At 43.9% G+C, this 26,205-nt stretch overlaps 3 protein-coding genes across 5 annotated transcripts in view; 2 read left to right on the top strand and 1 right to left on the bottom strand.

Annotated features, from left to right (window-relative positions):
• RAB30 (RAB30, member RAS oncogene family) overlaps positions 1–10,191 on the top strand; it is a 48,601-nt gene extending 38,410 nt beyond the window's left edge. Inside the window, exon 5 of the mRNA XM_058045067.1 lies at positions 1,667–10,191. Within this exon, the coding sequence (XP_057901050.1) occupies positions 1,667–1,917 (251 nt within the window). The 3' untranslated portion in view covers positions 1,918–10,191. The remainder of the gene's footprint in view (positions 1–1,666) is intronic.
• A 4,190-nt stretch (positions 10,192–14,381) lies between these two features.
• On the bottom strand, positions 14,382–24,052 carry DDIAS (DNA damage induced apoptosis suppressor). 3 transcript variants are annotated; one of them, XM_058018564.1, is made up of 7 exons: positions 23,337–23,374; positions 23,132–23,230; positions 21,017–21,145; positions 20,094–20,255; positions 18,891–19,008; positions 16,447–17,115; positions 15,721–15,865 (listed from the first exon to the last, which is right to left on the bottom strand). In XM_058018564.1, exons 3-7 carry the CDS (start codon positions 21,127–21,129, stop codon positions 15,800–15,802), a joined length of 1,128 nt encoding a protein of 375 aa, XP_057874547.1. In that variant the 5' UTR covers positions 21,130–21,145; positions 23,132–23,230; positions 23,337–23,374; the 3' UTR covers positions 15,721–15,799. The 3 variants fall into 3 exon arrangements, with proteins under 3 accessions (XP_057874546.1, XP_057874545.1, XP_057874547.1); XM_058018563.1 differs by lacking the exon at positions 23,337–23,374 and adding an exon at positions 23,978–24,052 and having other exon boundaries at positions 14,382–17,115; XM_058018562.1 differs by having other exon boundaries at positions 14,382–17,115; positions 23,337–23,363.
• PRCP (prolylcarboxypeptidase) overlaps positions 23,761–26,205 on the top strand; it is a 27,294-nt gene continuing 24,849 nt past the window's right edge. The window contains exon 1 of the mRNA XM_058018565.1: positions 23,761–23,989. Coding sequence (XP_057874548.1) covers positions 23,861–23,989 — 129 coding nt within the window. The 5' untranslated portion in view covers positions 23,761–23,860. The remainder of the gene's footprint in view (positions 23,990–26,205) is intronic.

The following is a 26,205-nucleotide window of genomic DNA, read 5'->3' as shown; positions in this document are numbered from 1 at the left end:
AATAAACTATTTAGTGCAATGCAACAGTGATGCTATACTCCATTGGTGTGAGACAACCAGTCCTGTCTCAAGTGGTCAGGATCTGCTATCAAATAAACAGGACATGGTGGTTGTGTGGGTGACAGCATTCATAGGTGGGGCAGTGCTGCTGCAAAACTGGATGTTCTTGTGTGGATTTTAGGGAGACTAAAAATAAACAATGGAATGTTATATTAATCTGTAGATCTTCAACTCAAGGCAAAACAGACCTCAGGCCATCTGTCTGCTACAGGCAAGGGGAAGGTTATTTTGCCTACCAGTGCTTTTCCATGCTCTGCTTGCAGCATCTGATAGCTGGGATTTGGCTTTTAAAGGTCCAAGAATATATAAAGAACAGTGGAAAAATAACTTGGGGAAGGCTAAGAAGTTTCATGCTACAGTGTCACCTTTAATAGTTTGCTATTTAAATGAAAAAATCTAGGTCATTGTAAGAGGTGTCTAAAAATGTATTTTAAAGGAGGAAAAAATCTTTGAGTTTAACATGCCCCAGTGCTACTTCAAGTGAGCTATGGGGTTTATAGAGCTTCCATACAAGAAACTCATACTCCATGAGCATGGCCTGGGTACAAATGGTGCAGAAATAATTAATAAATTACTAACAAATGTACATTAATTTTTTTTCAGTGAACATTAAGTTAATTGATAGCATCTACAGCACAGCATATAAATCATATTGTAGTCATAACACACCCTTTGAAGATGGTGACACCCATAAATCACTTGTGTTGAGTAATAATCTGTTCAGAAGGGTAACTTCAGTGCACGTAGTGGGTCCAAGACACTGATGTATTGGGAAAGGAGATCTCGGAGGGGAAGGCAATGAGAGAAGGCTTGCTGGTGGAAACACCACCTCTTCCTCCTTTGATCTCTCACAAAATTGCTGGTAGGAGTGGGGCCAGGAGAGGTTTCCTCCTGAGCCTGGTGAGTCTGTGGACGGAGCAGTCTGCTATCGAAGGTCCTGGTCTGTTACCATTGTTGTAAGATTGGTTTACGGCAGAAACGTCATGTTTGAAGTTAAGTGGCCAGAAATAGTGTATAATCATATCAGATGCTGCTTGAGGCTTTAATCAACTCTCTGCCAGACAGATCCCTCTGAACCGAAGGGTTGGTTTCTCACCCCACCTCACTCTGCAAGTGCCCCACAGCCCATCCCTCTTCCAGCCTCCACAGCCGAGTCCTATACTGGAATACTGAAATGGGGAACCTTCCTTCCATGCCAGGCTTTTTAAAAGCTTCTAACAACATGATGAATATCACATTTAGTGTCCCCTATGCTATAATTGACATTTTAAGTGCTCCTCAGAGCTAGCACAGGAGAATTTTCAATAGATGTTAGCATGGAAATCCTTTAATGTTGGTTGATAGCAGCAAACAGATGCACTGGTGCTAAATTAAAGCATACTGGCTTGGATGTTTACAGGGCATATTTCATTACATGAGCTGATATTAAATGGACTTGAGTGTTTCAGGGAACCCATTACTTGGAGGGAAGAGCAAGCACTAGGAGTTACATGTCCAAGCTACTGTCCATACGTACATCAAACCAAACTCTTATTTATCCTTCATAGTCCTCAGTTTCTCTTGGTTTTGAAATTAACTCCTTTTCTAAAATATTTTATCAATGCAGGTAATAAGATTGATTTAGCTGATAAGAGGGAAGTCTCCCAGCAGAGAGCTGCAGAGTTTTCTGAAGCACAGGACATGTACTATCTGGAAACGTCAGCAAAAGAATCAGATAATGTGGAGAAACTCTTCCTGGACTTGGCCTGCCGGCTGATCAGCGAGGCACGACAGAACACCCTTGTGAACAATGTCTCATCCCCCTTACCAGGAGAGGGGAAAAGCATCAGCTACTTGACTTGCTGTAATTTTAATTAAAGAGCTGGCATGTGATTGCCCCTTCTGCCATGGGCCAAGTGGATTTTTTTTTTTCCTGTGCTGGGATTTATCTACTTGAAGGAGTTCCTGCCAATCAGACCCATCTGGCTTGCTCAGAGTCAGGTTACAGTCCTGGAAGCATGGCAGGCTGATGGTTTCAGCTGCATGGCAATGTAGCAGAATACAACAGGGTTTAAATTTCATTTTTCTTGCAGTCTGTGGAGCAGATCAGAAAAGGAAGAGTTGCACAAGTGCTTTGTGTAACGCAGAGCATGAGCTGTTTTGTTTCCTTGTGTGCGAGAGTAGACCAGCCTTTCTTGAAGATACTGAAGAGATCAAAATCTCTCTCACAGAACAACGTGTTTGACCCTTTTTAAAGTGAAACAAAATAAGAAGAAACGCAACAATGAGCACTGACTTTGGACTACCCTGGCAATCTCCTGGGCTGTCAGCGAGCGAGCCCGTAGGATGTGTACATAACGTCTGCCCCTGCGTCTCCGTGGAGGACTCTGGTGTTTGAAATAGTGTTATGTCTCTCATCTACAGGCACTTTCGTGAACGTGGAATAAACAAAAAAGTTACATATAGCAGCATTTTCAAGACTGAAGAAGACATGGATACGGCTCAGTTGCTCCCTTTGGTGCTAGCAGTTCAGCAAATATTCCATAGGCCAAATGTAGTCTTACCACATTACTGTCTTCTGAATGTGTAACTTAGACTGGTTAGGAAAAAACACTAATAAGCACTGTTCATAAAAATTAAAAAAAAAATCTCATTACCTCTTTTTCTAGGCCTGAACATAGTGGGAAAGGACTGTGTGCTTCTTTGATATCCAACAAAGGATGAAAAGACTTTCCAGAAATAAAAATAAATAAATAAATTAACCATTCCTCCTCTAATTAGTCATGTCCTGATGTAAAAAGTTAGCCTTGGGAAAGGTGTTTGGTGGACTTGGCAGAAGTGCACCAGACATGGCCAGAGTCTTGTGGGTGCATGGATGGCGTACAGGGGTTCCAAGGAAGCACAGTCTGAGCTGGCACTCTGCAATGGTGCAGCTGGAAAACAAAGCCTGGCGATACAGCTCTCATTGGAAGGCAGGTGTGCAGATTTGCAGAGGGTTGGTTTGATGGTCAGTGGAAGTAGCAGTGGGTTGCAAGTGCTCCTTCCATGCTGCTCCATCCAGCTCTCACCTTGTGGCAGTGCTCTCCAAGGTGCTCTTGGAGGTCTCTGCTTGGTATCCGGGCTCTCTGCTGGGGTGGCTTTTAGGGCAGGGCTGTGGAGTCATTTTATTTACCTGATGCTTTGCACCCTTAATCCCAAACTCTGGTATGTGTAACTGTTTGGGCAGCTTCTTCCTGCAGAAGCTCTGAAGGGGAAGCAGCCTGGAGTTTGTGATGTTACTCCACCTCTAGTGCCATACAGTGCATTGCAGTTTGACACCTTGGCATGGAAACAAGGCCAGGAGATAGTGAATGCGCACATAAACAGTTATATTTAGGAGTTTGAGTTCAGTTTAGCTAATCTGGATAAATCTCTCCTGATGATTACATGGCTGTGATATGCTGCAATTTAGAGTTAATCAATTTAATATTATTTGGCTTTTACTGAAGACTATAACAGAGCTTTTGTATTGATGTAAAAAGCTGCCAGTAAGTACTTATTGAAAAAATAGCAATTAAAAAAAAAGGAGGCATTTCGAAATGCTTTTTTTGTTTCCTGGGAAGATTTTTTTTGGCCTGTATCATGTTGTGCCTTTGATATGTAACAGGAAGCTGACTCTGTGTCAGAGAGAGGGGGATTGGTTTGTCATAGGGCCATTTTTAATATTTTCTTGTTATTTTTAGGTCATTTTTATGACTAGTGGTAAAAGGAAGATGTAGAAGTTGGGGTATGAAGCTTGTTTGTCATTTAGGTAACATTTAGCAAAGAGCTTCTGTAAGTGTGAGATGCTGGGGGACACGTCATCTGCTGCTCTGCTCTGGTCCATTTCAGCCTCTGCTCATGTTGTAATCCGGAGGATTTGGAAATGTGTGGGACTTGGTGGCTTCTGCTGTACTGGACCATGTGATCTGTGCTGAAGAGCAGTATCTTTTTGCTTGAGCATCCCCAAATCACTAAATGCAGCTTCATTTGAGCTTCTGAAGAGCACCCAACTCCAAGAGAGCTGATTCTGCCCAGCTCTTAGGTAGTTCTTTAGAGCTGGACTCATGGTGTTCTATGGCTGGTAAAACTCAAGTTAAAAATCAATACCATGTGCATTTAATTTGTAGTAGGTCTTAGTCCCTGAAGCTGGACCTGTCAGCATATAATTGATAACAAATAGGGCAGGGCTCTTTGATCAGCTTAATCAAGGAGGAAGGAGACTGCCCAATAAAACACCCACGGGTAACTCAGCCTGGTTTCCAAAAAGATAAAAGCTGGGCAGGTACTCTTCATCCCTGCTGAATAGCACTATAAATGCATTTTAAAGTGCTCCTTGCATCACTTCTGGAGCTGGAACATGACTGAACAAACTGAGCTGGTCAAATAGCAGAAACTGCTAACTTTATTTTCTTGGATATTTACTTTGTGATTTCTAGATGCCTAAATCTTCTCCCAGTGCTTTCCTAATCAGTAGGTGACTATTTTGGATACTAGCTGCCTACTAGCAACTTCAAAGCACTGGTTCTTTTTATTGCTAGTGAATCTTTGTGTAAGGACCCCAGCTCCAGACAGCGATGTGCTTTTGTGCTGGGGTGGAATGCTGTGGTTGGGCTGATGTTCAAGTGAATGACCTGACTTCTCCAGTCAAATTTGAACTGATTCCTTTCAGTGTTTATTCTGTGTAGACTTAAAAAGTTGAAAGGAAGCAATGATGGTATGTGCAACGCTTTTTACACGGTCATAAACCAAAGCTGTAGTTTGAGACTCACCCCTCTCTCTGCTGTTTGCAGAAACGCCTCTTGTTGAAGAAGTGGTGTTTTATTGTAGTAACTCCTTTCCTGGAGTTACTGCTGTACACCTCTGAATATCTCTGTAGTGCAAACAGCCAAACCTTCCTTGTAGCACTGAGGGCTTGTCTTCTCTTCTGCAGTCTGATCCACTGCTAAAGGCTTCCCAACTGGAAGAGGAACTTTATCAACTGCAGAATCTTAAAAAATAAAAAAATCCCAATTACGTGATAATCAGCTCTCCAACTAAGCACCTTGCTAGATTTTTGAGAGAACTGTCAGTAAAAGCCTTGTGATGCTTGCTGGATAAAGTATCCAAAACCCACGCAGAAGTGATATAATGGGGCCAAATTTGATTGGGAATGTTCTCTACTAGGAGGAGCCAAACTTTTAGTGTGGTTCCTGGATTTGAATGTGTTTTGAGGGTGATATATTCACAGCCATGGACTTCCTTATTTCTGGCTGAATGTTAATTTTTGTAGTAGTCCTGTAATGAGACCCTGTCGTGACATTTTTAGCACAATGATTACGTCCAAGCAGGAGCCAAGACTGGATGATCAACAGCTGTTTGCTTAATCTAGCAGGCCTGTTAGCAGAGATTAACAGAAGCATCTCTGAAAAACCGGATGGCCTAAACTCTGATTTCCAGTGGGAGCCACTGATTCAGTCAGGCTGATCTTGAGTAAACCACCAAACTTTCAGTGCTTCAGATCGCTGGGTGTGGAGTACTTGCTGTGAAGTTTTGCATTGGGTGTTGACACAGAGTTTGCTGAGACAAGCCATGACTCCCTTCTGTCCATATTTGCATTCCCCCATGAAAACACTAGGGGACAAAAAACCCAAATAAAAAAAAACCACCTTCGGGTCAAAGAAATAATATGGGAAAAGTGAAATTATGAGCTCTGTAAAGAAAGGGGATGTTGGGTGCCTCTTCCTACCTCGAACCCTGAAGTCTTGATTTGACCTGCAGGTAAGAGTGTGCAGTCAGAGACCGTGTTTGTGCTGAATGCTCGATGGCTCTATGATCATTATTTAATGAAAACCACACATGACCAATTATCAGGCCAGATACTTTGTTCTTTGCTGTAGAACACATGGAACAGCCCCTAAAATCTGTCAGCCTGCTGGTGCTGTTTGTGTTTTTTTGAAGATGGCTGTGTTGGTAACAGTTGGCTCCTGCTAGTCTAGGCTGAGCAGTTAATGGCTATCGAATTCCTGCAGCATCAGTAATGCCAGCAGCAGACTGGGGCTGACACGGGAGACGGTGATTTGAAAAGAGGGAAAGTCGAAGTTAGTGATGCAGAAGCACGGTGGGTGCACACATGAGGGACAAGAGGCTTTCCAGAGCTTTTGCTGACAAGGGATGCAATTAGTTAGAGCCAAATCCACTGGGTTCTGCCTTGTTTGTTATCCCTAAGGACTGCTGCTGTTTGTTCAGCTGCTTTTCCACTTGTCTTCTCTCTCCAGTATGAAGGACTGTCTGTAAATCAGTCTGAAATGTTGAGCTGGCGTGATTCCTGCAGTCAGAGACTGAATTCAATTGGAAAATAGGTAAAGTTCTCCAGCTATTGGAAGAGGCTGAGCAAACGTGTAGGATATGCTGCTCTTTGGGAGCCTGGGGTGCCATCGGGGTCAGATGTGGTGTCACAGAAACCCTCTCCTGGCTGTGGAGCAGAAATGAATGCTACAGCCATTTCTGCAATGGAAAGATGACTCTCTGGAGTAGAAAATGCAAGTAAAAGAGATGGCTCCATGTGCTCATTTCTCCATCTCATCCTCTTTTAAAATTATATCTATGGATTCAATGAAAGCTCTGGGCTTTCATAAAGGTTTCCTTTGAAACTTAGTCTGAAATTCTGCATTGCTCTACTTCTGGTGTCAAAGCACCAAATATCCTTATGTGATTGGCTCCTACCAACTCTACCAACAAAGTCTTTTTTTGAATTAATTCAGTTAGAAAAAGGTGTTTCTAGAGGATATTTTGGGAATTCCCAGTGAGCAAGTATGGAAACTTTCCATCCTTTTTTAAATATCTCTGTACATAAGGGCTCACCAGAATACCCTCTGGAGCCAAAGGAAATGTTCTAATCCATTCTAGTAGTGAAAATCCTGTTAAATCAACATCTTTTCTTCCTCTTTTTATAAATTTTGTCATCTTAACCAATTTTGGGTTTGACCTCACCCTTTTTCCTTGCATCAGTTCTATCCTCTTGTTGTTGTGGGTAATAATTGTTGTAGCTGTTGTTCAAGGATCATCATTTGGAAGGACAGTCTTGTCTTATGATGATGAATGGTGGGGAAACAATAGCTTGATTTCTTATAAGCATGCAGTGCATCCTAAGCAGAGCAGCCTCAACTGGAACTGGTGATGTCTTTGAAATGCAATCATCCACTTGAGCAGTAGCTAAATGTACCATAAATGTTACTGCCCTCACATCTGCCTCAGCTGAGGATTTGTCGTGGCTGGGAAAGGAGACAGCAGGGTAGTCATGCTGACCATGATGCAGGGCTCCCAAACAGCAGCTGCCTTGCTCTGACTTACCCTTCTAATCACCACCTCACTCACCTGACCCAAAGTTGCCTTTGCTGTACTGCACCATACCCAGCTGGGATGGATCACCAGCTGTTGTCACTCACAGACGCCATCACAACCTTTCCCCTCATGTGAACGAGCTGTAACTTAAACCACAAGTAAAAGCTGTGCCATGTGAGTTACAGGTGTGTGTTTCTTTCTCAGTGGGAGCCACATAGTCAGAAAAAAGCCTCATTTCCAAAGCTTGCTCCTTCAAATACAGTTAATGGGATAACTGGGGAAAGGTAACTCAGAGCAGAAAATGAGGTGGCAATGAGTGTAATTCAGGCTGTAAATGTTGTCAGTGAAAAATTAGACTGGTATTAAGAGCACAGCCAGGATCAACAGCTCATCTTCTCTGTCTGGATGAACAGGAGCTGGGTTTACAAGACCCAGAGATTGTCTCTGTTTTCACGCTGGTAACTTGCAATTAGGACTTGGTGGATGTGACCACAGTTTTTGAACAAGTTATCTTTTTCCAGTAAGCTCAGAAAATAATTTTACTTCTGGTTAGTGCTACAATATTACTCAAAAACAGATGCCAGTTTTACATTTGCAACTTTGCTTTTTCCACTTGTCTTAGGATAACATTCTCAAGGAGATGCACACTCGTGAGTACACAGTGGTGGTGTCCCTGGTGAGCATTTCCTGAATCCCTGATCCTCAGGCAAAAAATGACATGGCCAAAACCTGTGCCAGTCATGGTTTTAGCTGTGCACAGTTCCCTGGGGCAGAGGGGATGTTAAAATATTCTTATGCTTTCATGGGCAGCAGTCAAGGGCTCTGGAGTGTCTGGTGTCACATGAATGCAAACCTCGGCACTTCCCAAATCTTGATTCCTCTAGCACCCCTCATCAATGAATCTGCTCTTCTCTAATTACTGCTCATGCCTCAAGCACTGTGGAGGGATGATCTGATGGCATGAAACACTAGATCTGACTCCTGCTTTACTTAGAAAGAAGAGCAGCAGAGACTCATTTTCTGTGCCACCTCGAGCTTCTTACTATGGACATAAAGTTAATAACTCAATGAGCCCCTTCCAGCCAGGACACCCTGTAAGGAATACTTCCCTTCTTACAGGACCAATAAAGGAGATTCAGACATTCAGAATTTATGGGAGTTTGGTGCAAATGAGTTGCTCTCTGGTGAGTAGGTGGGTGCTGCTCTCCATCCAGTGAGACCTGGGGTGGTGTGGAGGAGGAGCTGTCCCTGGGGAGGGGGAGTGCTGGGAATGTCTCTGAGGGATGGGATTGCATCATTGCCACTGAGCTTTAGTAAATGCAGTGTCTCACAGTGTCCCAGCTGCTGAGTCTTTACAGAAGGGCAAGCAGAGGAGAGGAAATGCCAGTTTCACATTTTAATAGAGGGAGGATTAAATATTTGGCCTATGGTGGGGAGAGCTGCTATGATTTCAGGCATTGCCATTGCCTCAGCTCTTACAGACCTTTGGGGAAGAAAGGGTTAACACTCACCCCTACACAGAGCCAGCACTGAAGGGGGAAAAACTAACTTCTGAAGCCAACATTTTAGTAAAGAAAAGGCCCTCTAATGAGAGTGGAGCAAGCCCAGTGCTTGTTACTATGCTGATTGGGAGTGACAAGTATATCTCTGGATATTAGGGAAGTAGTTTAAAATATGCCATAGTTTTTAGCATAATAAGATGCACTGCAGATATGTCACATCCATTTTATTTTCCACAGCTGTTTACAAAAGGAAAAAAATCCCCAAAACCCTGAGATTGGAGCAGCTGTAGTCACTCAGCTGTCAATATGGGACAAGGCTCTTTCTGCTCTTTTATTTCCACTTCACTCTGTTCTGCTGCTCATATTTGGCTGTTCTGTGAATTTGCAGATCATGAGATTTTTTTCAAACTGCTTTTGATCTATACAGAAAGACTCACCCCGTTCTCATTTGAATTCATTAATACTTTGAGTAGGCATTTTAATTTTATGTTTACTGGCTTGTTTCCCTTTGTAATGTTATCTAACTGACAAGTTTGTCATGCTCTGCATTACCTTTAGACTTCTGAATCTAAAACATTTCCTCTTTCCTGAAAGCTATGATAATTTTCAGAGATGCTACAAAGGCATCTTCATTTCCTCAGGAGAAAACCTGAATTACCCTCAGCTTTGATTACTATCAAATCAACATTGAAACACGTAATTTCTTTTACAGCATGAACAAAGTATATTTTACACCATCAACTATAGTTTGAATTGTAGTTTAAAAAAATCTGCTTAAGCACTAACAGCAGCATTTTGTTTGTGATTTCCATGCCAGGAAAATCACAGCATTAAAGGAATTTTCTGTGTTGGAGTTTTTCCCACAAAGATCTGCTGTCTTTTCCCCAACAATTGTGAATTTAGCACAGTGTACAGAATTTTAGCAAGAACCCTCATTCCTAAACATTTGGCCGGAAGGATGAGGAAAGGATTTGGTTTTTGTTGATCAAGCACAACCATTTCAGTGGAGAAAATGCACTACAGCTGGTCAGACAATTGATCTCCTTGGTGGGGTAGTGTTGTCTTTGGGGAGGGTATAGGTGTTAGCAAATCACCAAACTGTGAATCATTCACTGTCAGAAGCATTTGGCTTGTCTCTTCTTTATGTTCTTGTGGTCACATGTGGTACAGTGGGCTTGAGAAGGGAATGTGTTTTGGATGACCAGGATGATGAATGTATGATGCTTCACATTTATTTGTAATGTCCTTTTTATACTTAGAAATTGCTTACATGTGTATCTGTATGTAAATAAATGTTTAATCCTTTCCACTTGGTGTCTAAAGTGTTGGATTCATTTGGTTTTTGATTTGGACTGCAGAGCAAAGTTGCCTTAAATACAAAGCATTCAATTGACATGATTTGACATGAGACCAGCAAATGAACAGCTACTGAGGATTTTCTGCTTGGGCTGAGCATACCGAGGCTCTTGCAGCACTGAGACCTCACAAGAAGAGCAGATGTAGAGCTGCTGCCCATGGGAGCAAGGTCCCTTTGCAGTAGAAGAGAAAAAAAACAAAACAACAAACTCAAAGTAGGAGAAATTGTAGAGATTTGAAATGCCAAAGAAATGCCAGCATCAGGCACTAGAGGGTGGCCTTTGACAGGGGCACCGTCCACCCACTGACCTTGCAAACCTATGGCAGGTTAAACTCTTGTTCATGCAAGATGCTGGATTTGTGTAGGATAACTGCCAGATGATGCTTGGATGCTTTGGTTGTCTTTTATTCTTTGACCTAGTCATTTTTTTTGTTTTTTAATGCCATTCCTTCAGCCTTCAACTTGCTGTTTTCATCCTCACTGAACTCCCCTGGAGTTCCCCAGTGACCTGCCTTCCTCAAGGCCTAAAATCCTTTTGGACAAGATCTCCCATTTTAAGCCTTTTGTCTTTTGGTAAATACATTTCAGTTTATGCTCTGACTTCTGGGGCTCAGGTTTCCTTCCCTGTGCTCTGCCCCACATCAAAGATGATTCCTGCTAACACTTAACACTGGGAAACGAGCTGTGAAGCTTGAAGACACCATGTGTCTTTTATTGCCTCTTCCGCTGACCTTGAAGCTCCTTCCTTGGTAAATGTCTGACATGAGGGCTGGACCATCTGCTCTTCCTTCCCCAGGAAGCTGGCAATTTGAGTCTGTGAGAGAACAGAAAGGTATTTGGATAGGGAAAAGTCCCTGTATGCTTCCAGGTAGGTACAAGGCAAAGGGAGGGAAGGAAACATCCTTCAGATGCTCAGACCTCTTGGGAAGTGAATACTTACTGGAAGAGAGGAGGGCTGGAGTGTGTTGCTTTTGGGAATTGTGTTATGTGTTTTGCTGGAGAAAACAGACCAAACTCTTCCTGGGGAAAGGTAAGGGGCATGTGAAGAGTGGCAGCTCTTCCTTACAAGGAGCACGTAACCAGTGTGATGTGCAACCTCTTCTTGTTCAGCAGGTGTAGCAGCAAGGGAACAGCCTGTGCCAGGCTTTGCTGGGGTGAAAGGAATGGGAGCACACAAAGGCTCCCTGCAAAAAGGGAACAAGCTGCCCAGGGGAGCACATGCAAGGCTGACTGACTACAGGAGCAAAAGCAAGAGAGCTTCTTGTGCCTCTCTTCCATCCTCTCATGGTCAAAGTGTCCCTACCGAGCATGAGGGGAGCTCTGCCCAGAAGATGCCATCTTGCTGACAGGGGCCTGTCACACAACAATACTTTTTGCTCTCACTCTGTGTGCAGTCCTCTTGCACAAAGCACAGGAGATCTGAGTGCTCTGCTTTAATTTCAATGGTATGGCACAGACAGTCCTGCCTAATTTAAAATCTAATCTTGATTTATGGATTTCTATGCATAGGGAATCAATCACAAACCCAGTGTGCATTTTCAGGAGTTTTATTACCCTCAGAATTAAACATGCTGAGCTTTAGTCTTTTCATGCAAGCTTATAATTATAATCACATCAGCCTGCACCAAAGCTATCACTTACCCTGGTATGTGAATGAATTGTCTGCTGAAAAAAAATCATTTATGCTGGACCCAACATTTCATGTCAAGATGCTGTCAGGTATATGGTGTAGAAGCTCTAGCAGGGTTTCATAGCCAGCTGTGTCAAGTCTCTGGTGTCTCACTTGGATCAGCTCTAACTCCTGGTGATAGAGTGGGTATCAGTCCAGTTCATCACAAGGGAGTGCTTAAAGAGCCAAAGATAACTGCAGAACCCTATTATGTGCTGTAGTAGAAACAACTGGTTTCAAGTGTTATGATGTCTTAAAACCTTTTTTGTATTGCCTTCCCTGTGCTCAGTGATTTGAGTATGAGTAATGTTGCCTTTCACTTCATTTCTTCTACATAAGCTATACACGCACATTTATAATCTCCAGGCAGGCAACATTTCTTACTCCTTTTCCACTTGCCCCAAGGGTTCATCAAGTTGGATTTTATTTGCAATATATAAAATCTTTCCACTAGGCACAGCACTTGGTAAATGCAGGCATGAGTCCAGGCCTTTTCACTTGGCCTCATCCTGGAGCCCTGCCCTACCCTGACTGAAGCAGCCCTGGTGTGGTTTTGGTGTGCTGATTTGCTGGGCTAAAGCTCAGCTGGACATCTCAGCAGTGGCTTGCAAAGCCCTTGTACCTTCTTCTCCTGTCTGTGCCAGGAGGCCTTGTGCGGGGAGCTCTGTGTCCTTTACAGCAGAGCCCTGCCATGTTCTGCAACATGTTCTGCTGTCACTGGCACCACACTTTGCAAGCAACTACACCCACAGGTTACCTTGGTCACAGAACCACAGAATGGTTTTGTGTTGGAAGGGACTTCAAAGATCTTGTTCCAATCCCCCTGCCATGGGCAGGGATACCTTCCACTACACCGGGTTGCTCAGAGCTGCATCCAACCTGGCCTTGAATGCTTTCAGGGATGGGGCATCCACAGCTTCTCTGGGCAACATGTGCCAGTGCTCACCACCCTCATGGTGAAAAATTTCTTCTGTGTATTTAACCTAAATTTCCCCTCTGTTAGAAAACATCATTAGTTTATCAATTAAACATTGTTAAAAATTGTGATGCCTAATTCTGCTCTTTTTCTGTTTCTCTCTTTGCTATAGCAAGATGTTCCTTTTTCTTCTGTTTATGTCTAGGGTTCAGGGACTGTAGAGCTCTAGGCTTGGACCTGTCAGAAGAAATCTTGCGCCTCTTTCCACTGCCATCTGCTGTTGCAGGATCCTTAAATACCAGAACTTTTGTGGGGTGTGCTTGAGATTCTTGCTGGGGACAGCAAGAAGAGATAAGGTCTTTCAGTGATTTCCAGAGCTGTGCTCCCCTGTCCTTTCAATGCCAGGCAAGTCTTTGAGCCTATGCCTAAATTTCAACTATAAATAAGGAGGAAAAAAAACCCAAACCAACCAATGCTGGCTTGAAAAAGCTTCTTTGTAGAAGGAGTTTACCTGTGCAGACCTGCTGCATAACCATGTGTGACTTTTTCTTGGGTCAGCCAAAGGAATGCCTGCAGCCTCAGCACATCTGCACCCCTGGCAGGAGAGGCTGTGCCTCATTTATACCCTGCTCAGCCACAGGAGAAGCTTGTTTGATTCCAAATACCCTCCTCCCTCCCACCTCTCAAAGGGAAAAGCATTTGATTAGAAGGTGCAGAAGTTAGGCTAGAGATTGAGAAACTGAAAATGTTTACCTGTGATGGTGATCTATGCAAAAAATCATGGATAAGGAACAAGGTAGTGAGAGTAACTGCCCTTATTCCTGAAAAACTTTTATGAACAAAGAGGGAGGCTTAAGTAGATGCTGTAGAAATTATGAGGCCTCAAATATAGGAAGATAAAAACATCTGCCTTGCAGCTGAGAAGGAACCAAGTAACCCCTCCCTGTCACCAGTCACAATGTAAATGGTTCATATTCATTTTATACCTCAAAAGAAAAAGTCACAGCAAGTCCTTTTAGATCTGTTTCTGGTTCTACAAGTGTGGTGCATCCCCTTCACCCCCTTGGGCCACAGTAGGACCTTAAAACACTCACAACAAAGCGTCAGCTGCTCAGATCCCACATCCTTCTGCAGAACCTGACCTACAAGCTTACAAGCAGCAGATCCAAGATTTCTCTGTTCAATGATCCCAAATGCAGCTGGTTTGGATTTGGGATACAGAAGACCTTAAAGCAAGGGGAGGGAATACACTGTCAGGAATCTGCCACTAGCAGTCTTTACCTTGAAAAAGCCTGTAGGAAAACGGAGCTGCTGCCAAGCTCTCAGGATGGCCCCCTCCACCCAGCTCAGGGCTGTCACAGGATCTCAATGGGCTGAGATACAAGGCACCATCAAATCTTCAATGAAAATTTGGCCCTTCTCCTGAGAGTCATCAGGCAAAAATGTGGAGTGGACATGGATTCCAGTGCTGCTCTCGTGATGAAAAGACACCAGTGAACATTAAAACACTTTACCTACTGGTACTTTATGAAGTGAGGTCTATTCAATACTCACACATTTACAAAAGTGAGTTTATTGCACATCCTCATTAATTTTCAGGAGAATATAGTTACTACAAATTCTCATTTCCCTCATCTCTGTAGTACAAAGGTCTGAAAATAAAGCAAATTCCTCTTTGCAAGATACATGCTGACAGGTGTATAAACAATTTAACTTTTAAATAGCTCTTTTCTTCCACCAGATAATTCCCTAAAGTTAAAAAAAATTAAAAAGAACACAACATAGAAATGTATCTCTCCTAGTATTTTGACTTCTTGGACAAAGGGGTCCATGCTTGGAGGAACAGCTCAGGGGACCAGACAGTCGGCCTTTCCAGCACAACCCCTGAATAATTTCCACCTGAGAGGTGATTCTCACCTTCTGAAGGGGAACAAGTTTTCAGGACAGGATCATTTAAAAACAAGGTCTTGGTGACACTTGTAGATAAAGGAGTTGTTAGAATCCTTGCTCTTTCCCCAGGGCTTATTCTCTCATTTTGGATGAGATTTTCATCATTTTCACTGCTCTTTCTGCTTTCAGAAAGAGGGTTCCTGCCAGTGTGCCCACAGGTGGATTGCAAATCAGCAGCCCAGCTATCTGCTTTTAAATTTAAAGATGCAGTTGGTTTCAGCCCTTTGGCTGAAGATGGAGGGATCCACTCCTCCAAGCTGGCAGGCAGTTGGCTGTTCAGGAACTTCTGGGAAGCAGAGCTACCACTTTCTTTGTCCTTCCTGCTCCTTGGTCTCTCACGTTTCACTAACTTGCCGGTAAGCTGCTGCAGCAGAGTGTTCTGAAAGGAAGGCCTGGATCGCTTGCCTTTGGAATGGATTTTAGTGGGATCTTTAGGGGTGAAGAGGGTGGTGAAAGAGCTTCTTTCCCCAACAGGCCATAGTCTCTGCTGAGGTTTTGTCATAGGAGTTGACTGTGAATGAGGAACGAAGTCCTGAGCACAAACTGAACTGCATTCTGAATCCCAGAAGGAGTAAGTTACAGGTGTGCTGTGCTTGCTGAAAGCATGAGGGGACCTGGGCAGGGATGAGCTCAGTTTTGAATTGTTACAAGGAACACCTCCAGGAGAAAGCACTGATTCAGCTGTGACCTTCTCTGTCAAAGTATCTTCCTGTATTGAAGAACTACATGATTTATTTAAGAATTCCACAGGTTTTGCTACATCTCTTACACTTGCATCAAAGAGATCAGCAGAAGCATTGTAGCTGCCTTCAGGGAAGATGCTGTTCCACTGCAGCTCTTTCCTACTAACACTTTTGAAGGTATTATCTGACAGTTCTGTCAATGGTTTTAATTCTCTTTTATATATACTTTTTGCATTGTTGGGAGCTGGTGGATCAGAGACCTGGGCCTCTGTAAGTGTAAGATCTGTTTTTTGGCTCTGTGTAGAATAGTTTTCCTTATTTTCACAAGAAGCTAAACAGCTTTCACATGCAGAATGCACACAGGTGGCTGTCTTGCTCCTTTTTGAACAGGAGGTTTCTCCATGCAGCCTAATAAAAGACCAACATGAATTAGTAGGGTCATTATTTGCTTCTTTGGAGCGCACAGATCTGCTCTGAGAAACAGAAGGCTCTGGTGTAACTGGTGAGGACGCTCCACCTTCCTTGAGGGTTGAAGATAAATCACTAGGGGAACACTCATATTGTGAGACATCACTTGGAGGGTTTGCATTTGACTGAAGACAAGCAAACACTGTGGTCTCCCAACTATCATTCCCTACTGCTGGCAAGAGCCTCCCTGAGACACTGGCTGCAGGCAAATCACCTACAGCTTGCCTGGAATACGATTTGTTAACATTTACACCCAACTTGCTGCTCTCAAGATGGACAAGTTTGCCTGCATCAAGGCTGGGTGATGTTACAACACTCCTGCCATCCTCTATTCTGGCCAACAATTCATTTAGGCTTTCTGAGAATGGAAGCTCTTCCCAAAGCGTGGAGTCCATTTGAGACACTCCAGCTACATTTACGTGATTAGGAGCTGAGGCATCTCTCTTGCAAACAAGGGAGTTGTGGGATTTTTCTGCATAAGAATAATTTCTACTATTAGTTTTTGGGTAATTGTTTTTTACGTCATATTCCAAGGGATGTTGTAACAACTTGGAACTGTTTCCATGAGAATATTTGGTGTTTGAAGAGGAAACTCTCTCCAATTTATCCGTTGCAGAGATACCATCAGTCCGACTAAGCTGTGAACTTGATTCATTATCCTTCTCTTTATCCCCTTCCTTCACAGAAGAGATCAGAAACTGTGAGTCCCAGAGAGTTTGATTGTTGAGGCTTACACTGCCCAATTCTGCAGAGACAGGCTTCTCCTCTTGTTCATGCTGTTCACTCACCAGCTTTCCCACTTCCAGAGTGGGAAAGTCTTCCGCTGTTACCCAAGCAACAGATGAAGTCAGACTTAAGGATTGCTGCCAGCACCCTAAAAAACTTTCCCTGCCACTAGACTGAACAGAACAGGAGCTCCTGCTCAGGCTAGACAAGCTGCTGAGCTCACTGAGAGGTTCATCTTTGGGAGCTGATGACGCATCAGGTAAATCTGAGCTGTTCCTGCAGCTCCTGAACTGTGCCGACTGCAGGAGATGATCTAAGCAGCTGATAACAGTGAAGCCAGTAACAGCAGCGCTCGGCGGGAAGATCTGGCACGCCACAAGGCTTTTTGTACTTCTATTAATTCTGGAACACTTCTGCAAGATGCTGCTGGCAGCAGAATGCCCTCCATCTTCCCTTGCACAAACCTGGGCGAGGGGAAAGAAAACAAAAAAACAATCAACTTAGAGAAAAAAATATTAACACATGTTCTTCTAAGTCAGGCATAAATTTAGATCTCCCTTTTTGTCAGGATCTGCAGGGGAGAGAATACAAAACAGTCTGTCACACAAGGCCCTCCCTGGGAAATAAACCCTGGCAAGGGCTGTAAAGGGCATCACAGTGAGAAGTTCTTTGCTTGTTGCAATTACAGAGTTTTGGAGCTGGAAAAACAACCAAGAACTCTGAGAAAGGACTTCACAGAAAATTTCTTCCTCCCTTTAGGGCACTGAATGCTTCCGGGCCTCCTCTAGTGCAGTTCAGAGTGAATGGCTGGCAGCCTAAGGCCAGTGCTTCGCTTTCATGCAGGAGGCACTGGGCAGCACTTGAAACAAAGCACTCTGGTGAGCAGGCACTTGACTTGGCAGCTCAGCTGCCAAAGCCAGCGTGGTACTTTCTGTGCACTGCATCCGTGAAGGGGAAATAAGCTGCGACCTTCATCTGCTCAGAGTTTTTTAGAGAGCAGCGTTTCAAAGGAGCTTCAACTGCAATCCTGTATAAAACCTGCTTCTCTCTACACTGAAATTACAGGTGAAAAATGACATTAAACGGAGAGGCAATCAGCTCATATTTCGAGAAGTGGATAAACCCTTTCTCATCTACCCCTCCAGGTCTGGCAAAGCCAGAGAGGCCAAAAAGCAGATACAGTTATCTCCAACAACCCTCCTCCTTCCTGAGTCTGTGCACAGTTTGAGGCTGAAGGCTGTCAGCCAAGGACAACACCCTCCTAGGTAAGTCTTTAAAAAGTATGTTATGCTGATTCTGAGAACTACCTGGGACATACACACAGCTGAACACAACTGCACAGAAATGTCTACAGCCAAGGGCTGAACAAAGTCTTTGAATGTGTGTTCAGCTCTTGTGTGTGCAGGAGCAGCCACAAAGGTGCTGATATCTAGGATTAGTTATATTTGTCAAGGCATCAGGCCCAGAGACCAGGTCAAGGGTTCCAGGTAAGTAAAGTTAATCCATTAAGTCCTCCAACTTCCATTACTTAAGATGCTGTCCACCAGGAAAAATCTCAGTTCAGATACAAGCTGTGGGAGAGGCAAAACACCTGCCAGGTAGGATTTAGTTCAGAGATTTCATAATATGAATGACTCACATAAGCACCACTCAAAGAGAACCTTGAACACTGTTTCTATAGAAATATTGCTAAGAACTAATATTTCAAAGGGTGTTAAACACACAAAAGAGCCACCAATGCAGATGCTGAACAGCTGTACTTTAACAACATTTTGAAAATGCTCTTGAATCCAGAAATATTAAAATATTTAAAAAACAAGGGGATGTGCTTCTCCTTACATTTCAGACTGGAAAGGAGAATAAACAGCATGGGAAAGGTAGGGCAGTGCTTGGAAGGAGAGTCTGTTTCTTGCTCCAACCGTACATGGTTTTTTTACAGGCTGCAAGCTGTTACTGATATGCACAGGAGCTGGCATTGCTCAGGCTCTCCAAAAAGCACCCTGACAAGCTGTTAAGCTGACTACTGCCATTCAAGATGATTTTTGGATGTGACTCATTCAAAAAAAAAAACAAAAAACCAAACCACAGGAGTTTTGGGCAAAAGAAGCAGAGTCCTTCTCATGTCCTAGCCTTACATTTTCTCAAAAAGAAATTATACATGAAGCTTTGATAAGTCAGTCTATACCCCTAACTGGCTACAGAAACTCACTAAAAGGCCATAATGTGGATTAAAAGTTACCTTCACTCCAAATATAAACCTTTTTCCAATGAAACAGGTTTCCACTGCTTGAACTAATGCTCTTGCAGTTGACTCTGTGCTTGTTTCTCCTGACAGCTGATTGAAGTCTTGAATGTACCTAGAATAAAAACACACAGAGGTATTGGACCAACAGAGGAAGAAGACTTACACAGCATTTTAGCTGTACTATAGTGTTAATGAGGACACATGTTAAGGAAAAGATTTTGTGCTAGCTTCAACTAAACTCAGAATGAAAACAGGAAAACCATGAAGCTATAAATTCAATTCTTTAGTTCACCTAACTTGTTAGTGAGATACAGTAAACAAAACAACCACTCTGAACGAGGCCAATACACACACAATTTTCAGGTGTTCCCCATGTGGTTGTGATTTTCCTGCCACCACAGTGACTGTACAGTGCTGGTCAGATGCTGCTGTTCCTTACACATCCCTCCTGCCCAGCCTTTACAGCATGACAGTATCCATGCAAGACATGGAAATAACTGCTTTCCACAGCTGACAGCAGTACAGCAGTGTAGGGCAGAATGCCTGTCATGGGCATGTCATTAATGCTGCTAATATGCCATTACAAATAACTCATCTATGACCCAAGGCACTGGGAAAATAACAGACTAGAGAAAGAAGCGGGGAATCTATCTGAATATCCCATCCTGGCAGTTTCACATTTCAGAAAATCTGAAGCCTATAATGTGGGTGGTCAGGGTCTGAGGACTAATAGACTTTCTTAGAAATCCCTTCTTTCTTCAGGAAAATTTGGTTATACTGCCAGTTAGTCACAAGGTGCATTCAAACCTTTAAAACCAGATAAAAGCCAGAGGCTCTATCTGGAAGAGCCAACTTACTTAAACAAAGGAAATTTAATCATCTCAAAAAAAGGAGAAAGGACACAAGGAAGAAGCCAGACCAACCAAGCAGTGAGGCTCACTTAACAGGGAGAAGCAGCCTTCAATAGACAAGGGGAGGATTTCTTTTACTACCTAGAAGTAATCCATCTCAAAACATCAAGATTTCAGGAAGAAACAAACTTCCCCACTTTCTCAAGGTGATGGGTACCGAGGAAATGCTGGAAGGGAGCACTTTAGCAGTTACTTCCCACTCATGTTCCCACCATCTAGGCTCGTTGCAGTTATTTTAGGCTGAACAAACAGCAGCAGCTACATGGTCAGACAATCTATTCCTTACCTCTGCAGATTCTCTGCGGTGACCCCAAAGAATGGATCTAAGCAACTTCCAAAAACAGTGATGTCAAACAAATCATTGGTGTCAGCAACCTTTAGGGACAATCTATATCTGTAGCTTGCATCTTTAGCTTCACCTGTGCAGCCACATTTTAGACAGCTGAACCTGACAAAAGACAGTAAAAGGATAAAAAAGATTGAATAGATGAAGTTCTGTTAATCACTGCTGAGGTAAGAATTTATCTGCAGCTGTAAATATTACTACTGTAATGTATCGAATATTCATCAAAAACTGTAAGATTTTTTGCTTATTCTTTACTCCTTGAGGTGAAGCATTAATCTTACCAAAGGCTCAGAGCAAGATGTGTGTATTATGACAGAATGTCTCTGGTTTCTATCACTGATTTATTAAATGCTAGCCTGTTGTGAAATTGAAGGGACAGTGGGTTTTCAGAGACTGTTGGGGTGCAATGTTGAATTTTTGAATTTCCTGTGCTCACTTTTCTCACATTTCATTTTGGTTTGGGATTTTTCCTCCTGCAGCTTGAGTATAAATACCTAGGTTTAAAAAATAACCAGGAAACAGCACTGTTATTTTGTACTTCAGCATTTGAAACAACAGATACCCTTGTTTTACAAAGTCAGCTCCTTCTATTTAGTGCTGGCATTCATTGATTTACTCTTCTTCTGTATGTCAGACATTTCACCCACTGCTGCACTTAAAAAAGAAAGCTCATCCCTTTCTGGACATGCATCAGTGAAGAGTCATACAGGACTACCAGGTGCACTGCACTTGTAGAAGGAGATGAAAAAATAAAATCAGGATTTGATCTGGAGGGGCTGGATTTTCATCACCTTGTTTAACAGAGTTAATGGAAATCAGTAAGTTAATGGAAATCAGCACGTGATCCCCAAAACAGGGCATACCTCCTGGCATGCAGTATCAGCCTAGAAAAGCAGTTTTGACAGGCAGGATAGATGAAGCAGGAATTCTGGATGGAAATCACTGAGGCAGCCAAGAGTCCCTGCACACTATTCATGTGCTCACAGCATCACCTGAAACGAGAAAGTTGAAATGGTTTGAAGAGTTCTCATGAGATGTCAACATTAACTGCTTTCAGTTGGGTTATTTGAACATTTTTCAACAGCAGCCTTCAGGAAATTATGATCTCTCTTTGAAAACAGAAATTCTATTAATTACCTCTTAAAAATAAAATTTAAAAAAGGATAAAGTTATGCAACATGAAGGAACTGTTCATGGCATTTGTACACCATTTACACACCATTGCACACACTTGAATTTAGGGATCTTTATCAGAATTATCCTTGGGCACAGCACTGCAGGAAACAGCTTTTTAATTCTTTGTCTTAATTTAGATTGAAGTCACAACATGGGGTTAAAAACTGAAATGATTCTGCACTTGTAATGCTACAAATGTTTCAAGACCAATGACTTGGAGAGGTTACTCAGAAAATCCTGAAAAAGGCTCACAACAGAAACTATATTTGCTCCTATATCATGCTCTTTGTGCTAAAAGGGCAGCTCCTGGTCAACAGAGGCTGCACAGATTTGACAAATAAATGATAAACTAAAGAAATAAATAGGAGTGAATTTATTTTTATTCAGTATTACTTTCCTGTAGATTTATTTGGGCTTTATTACAGTACTCTGCCCAAAAACGTCAAGTTTTAGGAAACTTCCAGTATTTTAGACAGAGAACTTTTTTTCTCAGTAAATGTCAGGAAAATGTAGGCAACAATCACAGGATCCTGGAATGGTTTGGGTTGGAAGGGACCTTAAACATCACCTATTCCAGCCCCAAGGCCATGGGCAGGGACACCTTCCACTAGACCAAGCCACTTGGAGCCTCATCCAACACCTCAAACCACAGAGTTCCCACTGAAATGGCCAAAACGTTCTCTACAGCTGAATCAAACACCTCCTTAAAAGTCTGTATGTGCAAAAGGTCTTTTATCACAGTCACAGCTAAAGATAAATCTCTCTTTGATATAAACTGCAGAATAGGAAGGGAATTCCACATCTTCATTCCAAAACTCTCTTGAGAGGCAAAGGACCAAAGAGACGGAAGAGACTCAACTATGGTTTTTACAGGTAAAAAAAAAATCCCACATTCTATAATCAACAGTGATGTTTGGTCATGTTTTGCCACCAGAAAGTTAAACTTATGGGCTATTCCTTTGCTTGGAACACCTTTCTCAGCATCCTGGTCAAAACAAGTTCTGTAACACCGAGTACTAGAAAAATGTGAGTGACTAAACTCATTGCCCCTGAGTAGTTCAGAAAAAAAAAAAAAATCCCAGTATTCCCTTATTTCCTACATCTGGAAAATTGAGGTAGGAAAAGGGAAAAGCTGTAATAGGGAGCCAAACAAAATAAGAAAAAAATCCATCTCTTCAGAACATACATATTAACAGAAACTAATTTGACTCAGTATATTGAATGGTAAATGCCTTCAACTCTTACCAAAAGGCAACTATTTTGTTTTAGTAACAAAGACTTTGTTTTAGTACAAGACAACAGTAAAAAGTACATGGAAAATACATCAATATATAGAAGAGGAGAAATAAAGTTGAGTCTGATTTTTTTATTGCCCAAAAAGGTGGGCTTGGAGAAACTAGCAGGTGCTTCATCCCCACCTGTGTTCAACTCAGAACTCCAGAAACGAAGTTTATTACATAGTTTTTGTTAGTACACTTTTTCGAGACATTAAAAAAAAAACACAACAAAACCACAAACGCACACCCCAGAAAACAGAGAACAAACAGAGAACACTGCAAGTATTAAACTGGAATAGGGGAGACAAAGCACAGCGTGTAAATGCTAAACTGAAATAGGGGAGACAAAGCACAGCGTGGAAGTGCTCACACAAGTCCTGCCAATAACAAACGGACTCGAGGTCTCCAGCCCTATTTCCCTTCGGCACAAATACAGCACTCACTACCTGGACGCAGACTGACGGAGGCCGGCACGAACAGATCTGTTTTATTTGAACTTTTTGTAACAAACCAAACAACGCAAACCTCGGTGCCCGGCCGAGGGATCTCAGCGCGCTGCTGCCCTCGCTGCCGTTCAGCGCGGTCCCTGCTGCCCTCTGGCGATCCCGCTGCCTCGCTCTCTCCCTAAGGAAAACCAAAGCAGGGGTGGCTAACACATCCCGCTCCCGTTTGCACCCCTGGGCCTTCCCAAAGCCGACAGCGAGCGAGCGGCCGCTCCGCTCCGACTCACCCGGGCCGGTTCGGGCCGGCAGCGGGGTCTGGGCCAGCAGCGGGGTCTGGGCCGGCGGGCGGGGCCGGGAGCTGAGGGCAGAGCGGAAGGGCGGAAGTGCTGCAGCTGAGGGGGCGGGACAAGGCGGCGCTCAGCCAATCGCAATGCACTCCTAGGGGACAGTAGCTCGTGTCGCCCAATCACAGAGCGAGAATGTCGGACGCGCCCCAGCAAGGCGCGGAGCGACGAGACGGGTGGGTCACGTGCTTCAGGGCAACCAATCGCTGCCTCCCTGCGGCAAGCCGCGCGGCCGAAACACCTATGGAAGCCTCCCCGGCCAACGGCCGACCGACAGCCAATGGGAAGGCGCCGCTGGTCCGGGCCCGCCCCTGCACGTGTAGGCTGGCCCCGCCCCCAGGGCCCCGGCGCTCCCAGCGGGGCAGCCCCGGGCGGGGGAGCCGGGCGCGGATAAAGCGGCGGCGCCGAGCCCGCTCCCGCTTCTCCCCTTCCCGCTCCTCCTGCTGCCGCTCCTGCCGCCCGCGGCGATGCTGCGGCTCCTCCTGCTCCTGCCGCTCCTCGGCGCGGCCGGCGCCCTGCCCGCCCCGCTGCTCCGCCGCCGCCGGAGCGCCTCGCTGCCCGCCGGGCCCTACCAGACGCGCTACCTGAGGCAGCAGGTGGGAGCCGGCTGCGGGGAGGGAGATTCCTTCGGGAGCGGGGGCGCTTTCCTCTGTCATCAGCCTCACTCGAGCCGCGGGCGGGACACGAGTGTTCGCTGCAGGCTTTTAAAATAGTGCTGAGTGCCGCTTCTCTTCGGTAAAATGTTCCAAGCCGTGAGTGTTCCGGTTAAGCGCAGGTATTTAAAGTGTCGGCGGTCTGCGCTCTTCTGTGCCCGTATTGCCGCACATGGCGAGGGGCTGCACACACTTCGTACCTGCGGACAGCGCAGCGTGGGGAGTTTTTGTTTGTTTGTTTAATCACAGAATGGTTTGGGTTGGGAGGCACCGTAAAGGTCCGTCTGATTCCACCTTCCCCCCCAGCCATGGACAGGGAGAAATAGCTTTTCCCTGGATGAACACAATAGGAAAATAGCTTTTCCCTAGATGATGATATCCATTTCGTTTTTACCTTTTTTTTTTTTTCCTTTTATACGTTCTCTGTGTTCTTCACGCATGTATCTGTAGCTCTGTAGCCCGTTGCACTAGTGGCTGGTTTTTCCAGTTATTTTCTATGGCCTTTCCCTAGACAAAACAAATTCCAGAGCTCCAGCCCCAGGGGTCACAAGGCCCCTCTCCTGTCTTGGCTCTTTCAGGGAGCCAAGGTTGAGAACAGCTCTTGGAGATACATTTCATGGACAAAGTACAGCTGGTGCCAAAGGGGGGACTCCAGAGAAGGGGCTTGACCTGGGGGGAAATTGCATCACCACTTGTCCTCCTAGTTGCTGCTTTTTATTAATTATTCTGATTTCTCAAAACCTCTAAAAATATACTCAGCCCTGTGGGGCTGGGCTTCTGTGGACATGTTTTCATAACTGCCTCTGAAAGCCTTCAATAAAGATCCACTTTTATGTTACCTCCTTAGTAAAATTATCTCGAGTTTCATTAGAAAAAAAAAGGCAAAAACAGAACATGAAACAGATTTCTATTGCTAACTTGGACTTTGTCATCCTGTCTCCTCCAGCAATTCCTTGGTGAAATCTATGGCATGTGGATAGAAGAGAGGGCTCTGCAGTGTCTTTAAGTGTTGGTGTGGTTTTATTGAATCAGACTTTAAATCCATCTTGTTCATAGATTTTCATAAAAACAGTCAGCAGGTCCTTGGGTGTGTGGAGCAGTGTCTGCAGCGTCCCCTGTTCTGTACCTGGGTTTCCTGGGGGGAGCAGTGGTTGGTTTTGCTGGGAGGCACAGTAAGGGAGGAGGTGGATGTTTTCCTAGGACTCTGTTCAGAATCAGGCTTGGAGCATGTGTCTGAATTTCATGCCCTGGTCTGCACAGAGAGCGGTGTAAAGGAGATGTTTAATTTAGGATAGAATAATAAAGATAGAATAATTTAGGTTGAATAGAATTATAGAATAGAATTATTTAGGTTGGAGAAGACCTTAATCCATTATTAACCCAGTACTGCCAAATGCACCACTAAGCAAGTGCCATGTCTACACCTCTTAAAAATCTCCAGGGTTATTGATTCAACCTCTTCTCTGGGAAGCCTGTTCCAATGCTTGATAACCATGTCAGTAAATTTTTTTTTTTTAGTATCTTATCTAAATGTCTCTTGGTGCAACTTATGGCTGGGCATCTTGGATGATATGTGGATTGGATATCTCCTGTCTCAGCTTTCTACAAGGTGAAGTTATGGTGGAGTGAGCAAAATGGGAAGATTACACTCACAGAGAGAACACATGTAAAGAAAACAGATAATCTTTGTAAGATTATGCTAAATACCTATGGAATAATTTTAGGGTCAAGGTCCCTGTCATTTGAGGTGGAAGATAGATTTGGAATAATTTTAGTGAGAAATACATCCACTGAGATTAGTCTTCTGCAGATAGTGTTAATGGTTTGGGAATGCTCCTGTTCCAGGGATCTCTCTGCATAAATCACAGAATTCCTGTGTCTTGCCAACATCTCTGCCATGCCCACTCAGGTAATTATTTGAGGTTTGTGTCCTGCATTAACTTCTCTAAGAGCCCTGGGCTTGTATTGTGAGCATAGTGCAGATACTTGGGCAGTGTGTGGCCAGCGCTGGCCAGGACACCACTCCTGCAGCAGTGCTGTAATTAACCCTCATTGCTGTGGCACGCTGGCTGTTGCACATTGCTGTCATAGTATCACTGATACTAATTCTGTGCTGTGAGCTCAGCCACCCTTTGTCACACTTGTGTCCTCACCTCCTC

Source organism: Melospiza georgiana, chromosome 2 (assembly GCF_028018845.1).
Source record: "Melospiza georgiana isolate bMelGeo1 chromosome 2, bMelGeo1.pri, whole genome shotgun sequence".
NCBI classification, from domain to species: Eukaryota; Metazoa; Chordata; class Aves; order Passeriformes; family Passerellidae; genus Melospiza; species Melospiza georgiana.
This window is presented reverse-complemented; position numbering and strand designations above follow the sequence as displayed.

Excerpts from the sequence above, each read along its gene's own strand:
- DDIAS (XM_058018563.1), bottom strand. The coding sequence starts at position 21,129 with ATGAATAGTGTGCAGGGACTCTTGGCTGCCTCAGTGATTTCCATCCAG. Across the intron at positions 20,256-21,016 it reads CTGATACTGCATGCCAGGAG|GTTCAGCTGTCTAAAATGTG; the intron begins GTATGCCCTGTT and ends GTCTTTTGTCAG. Across the intron at positions 19,009-20,093 it reads ACCGCAGAGAATCTGCAGAG|GTACATTCAAGACTTCAATC; the intron begins GTAAGGAATAGA and ends TTTTTATTCTAG.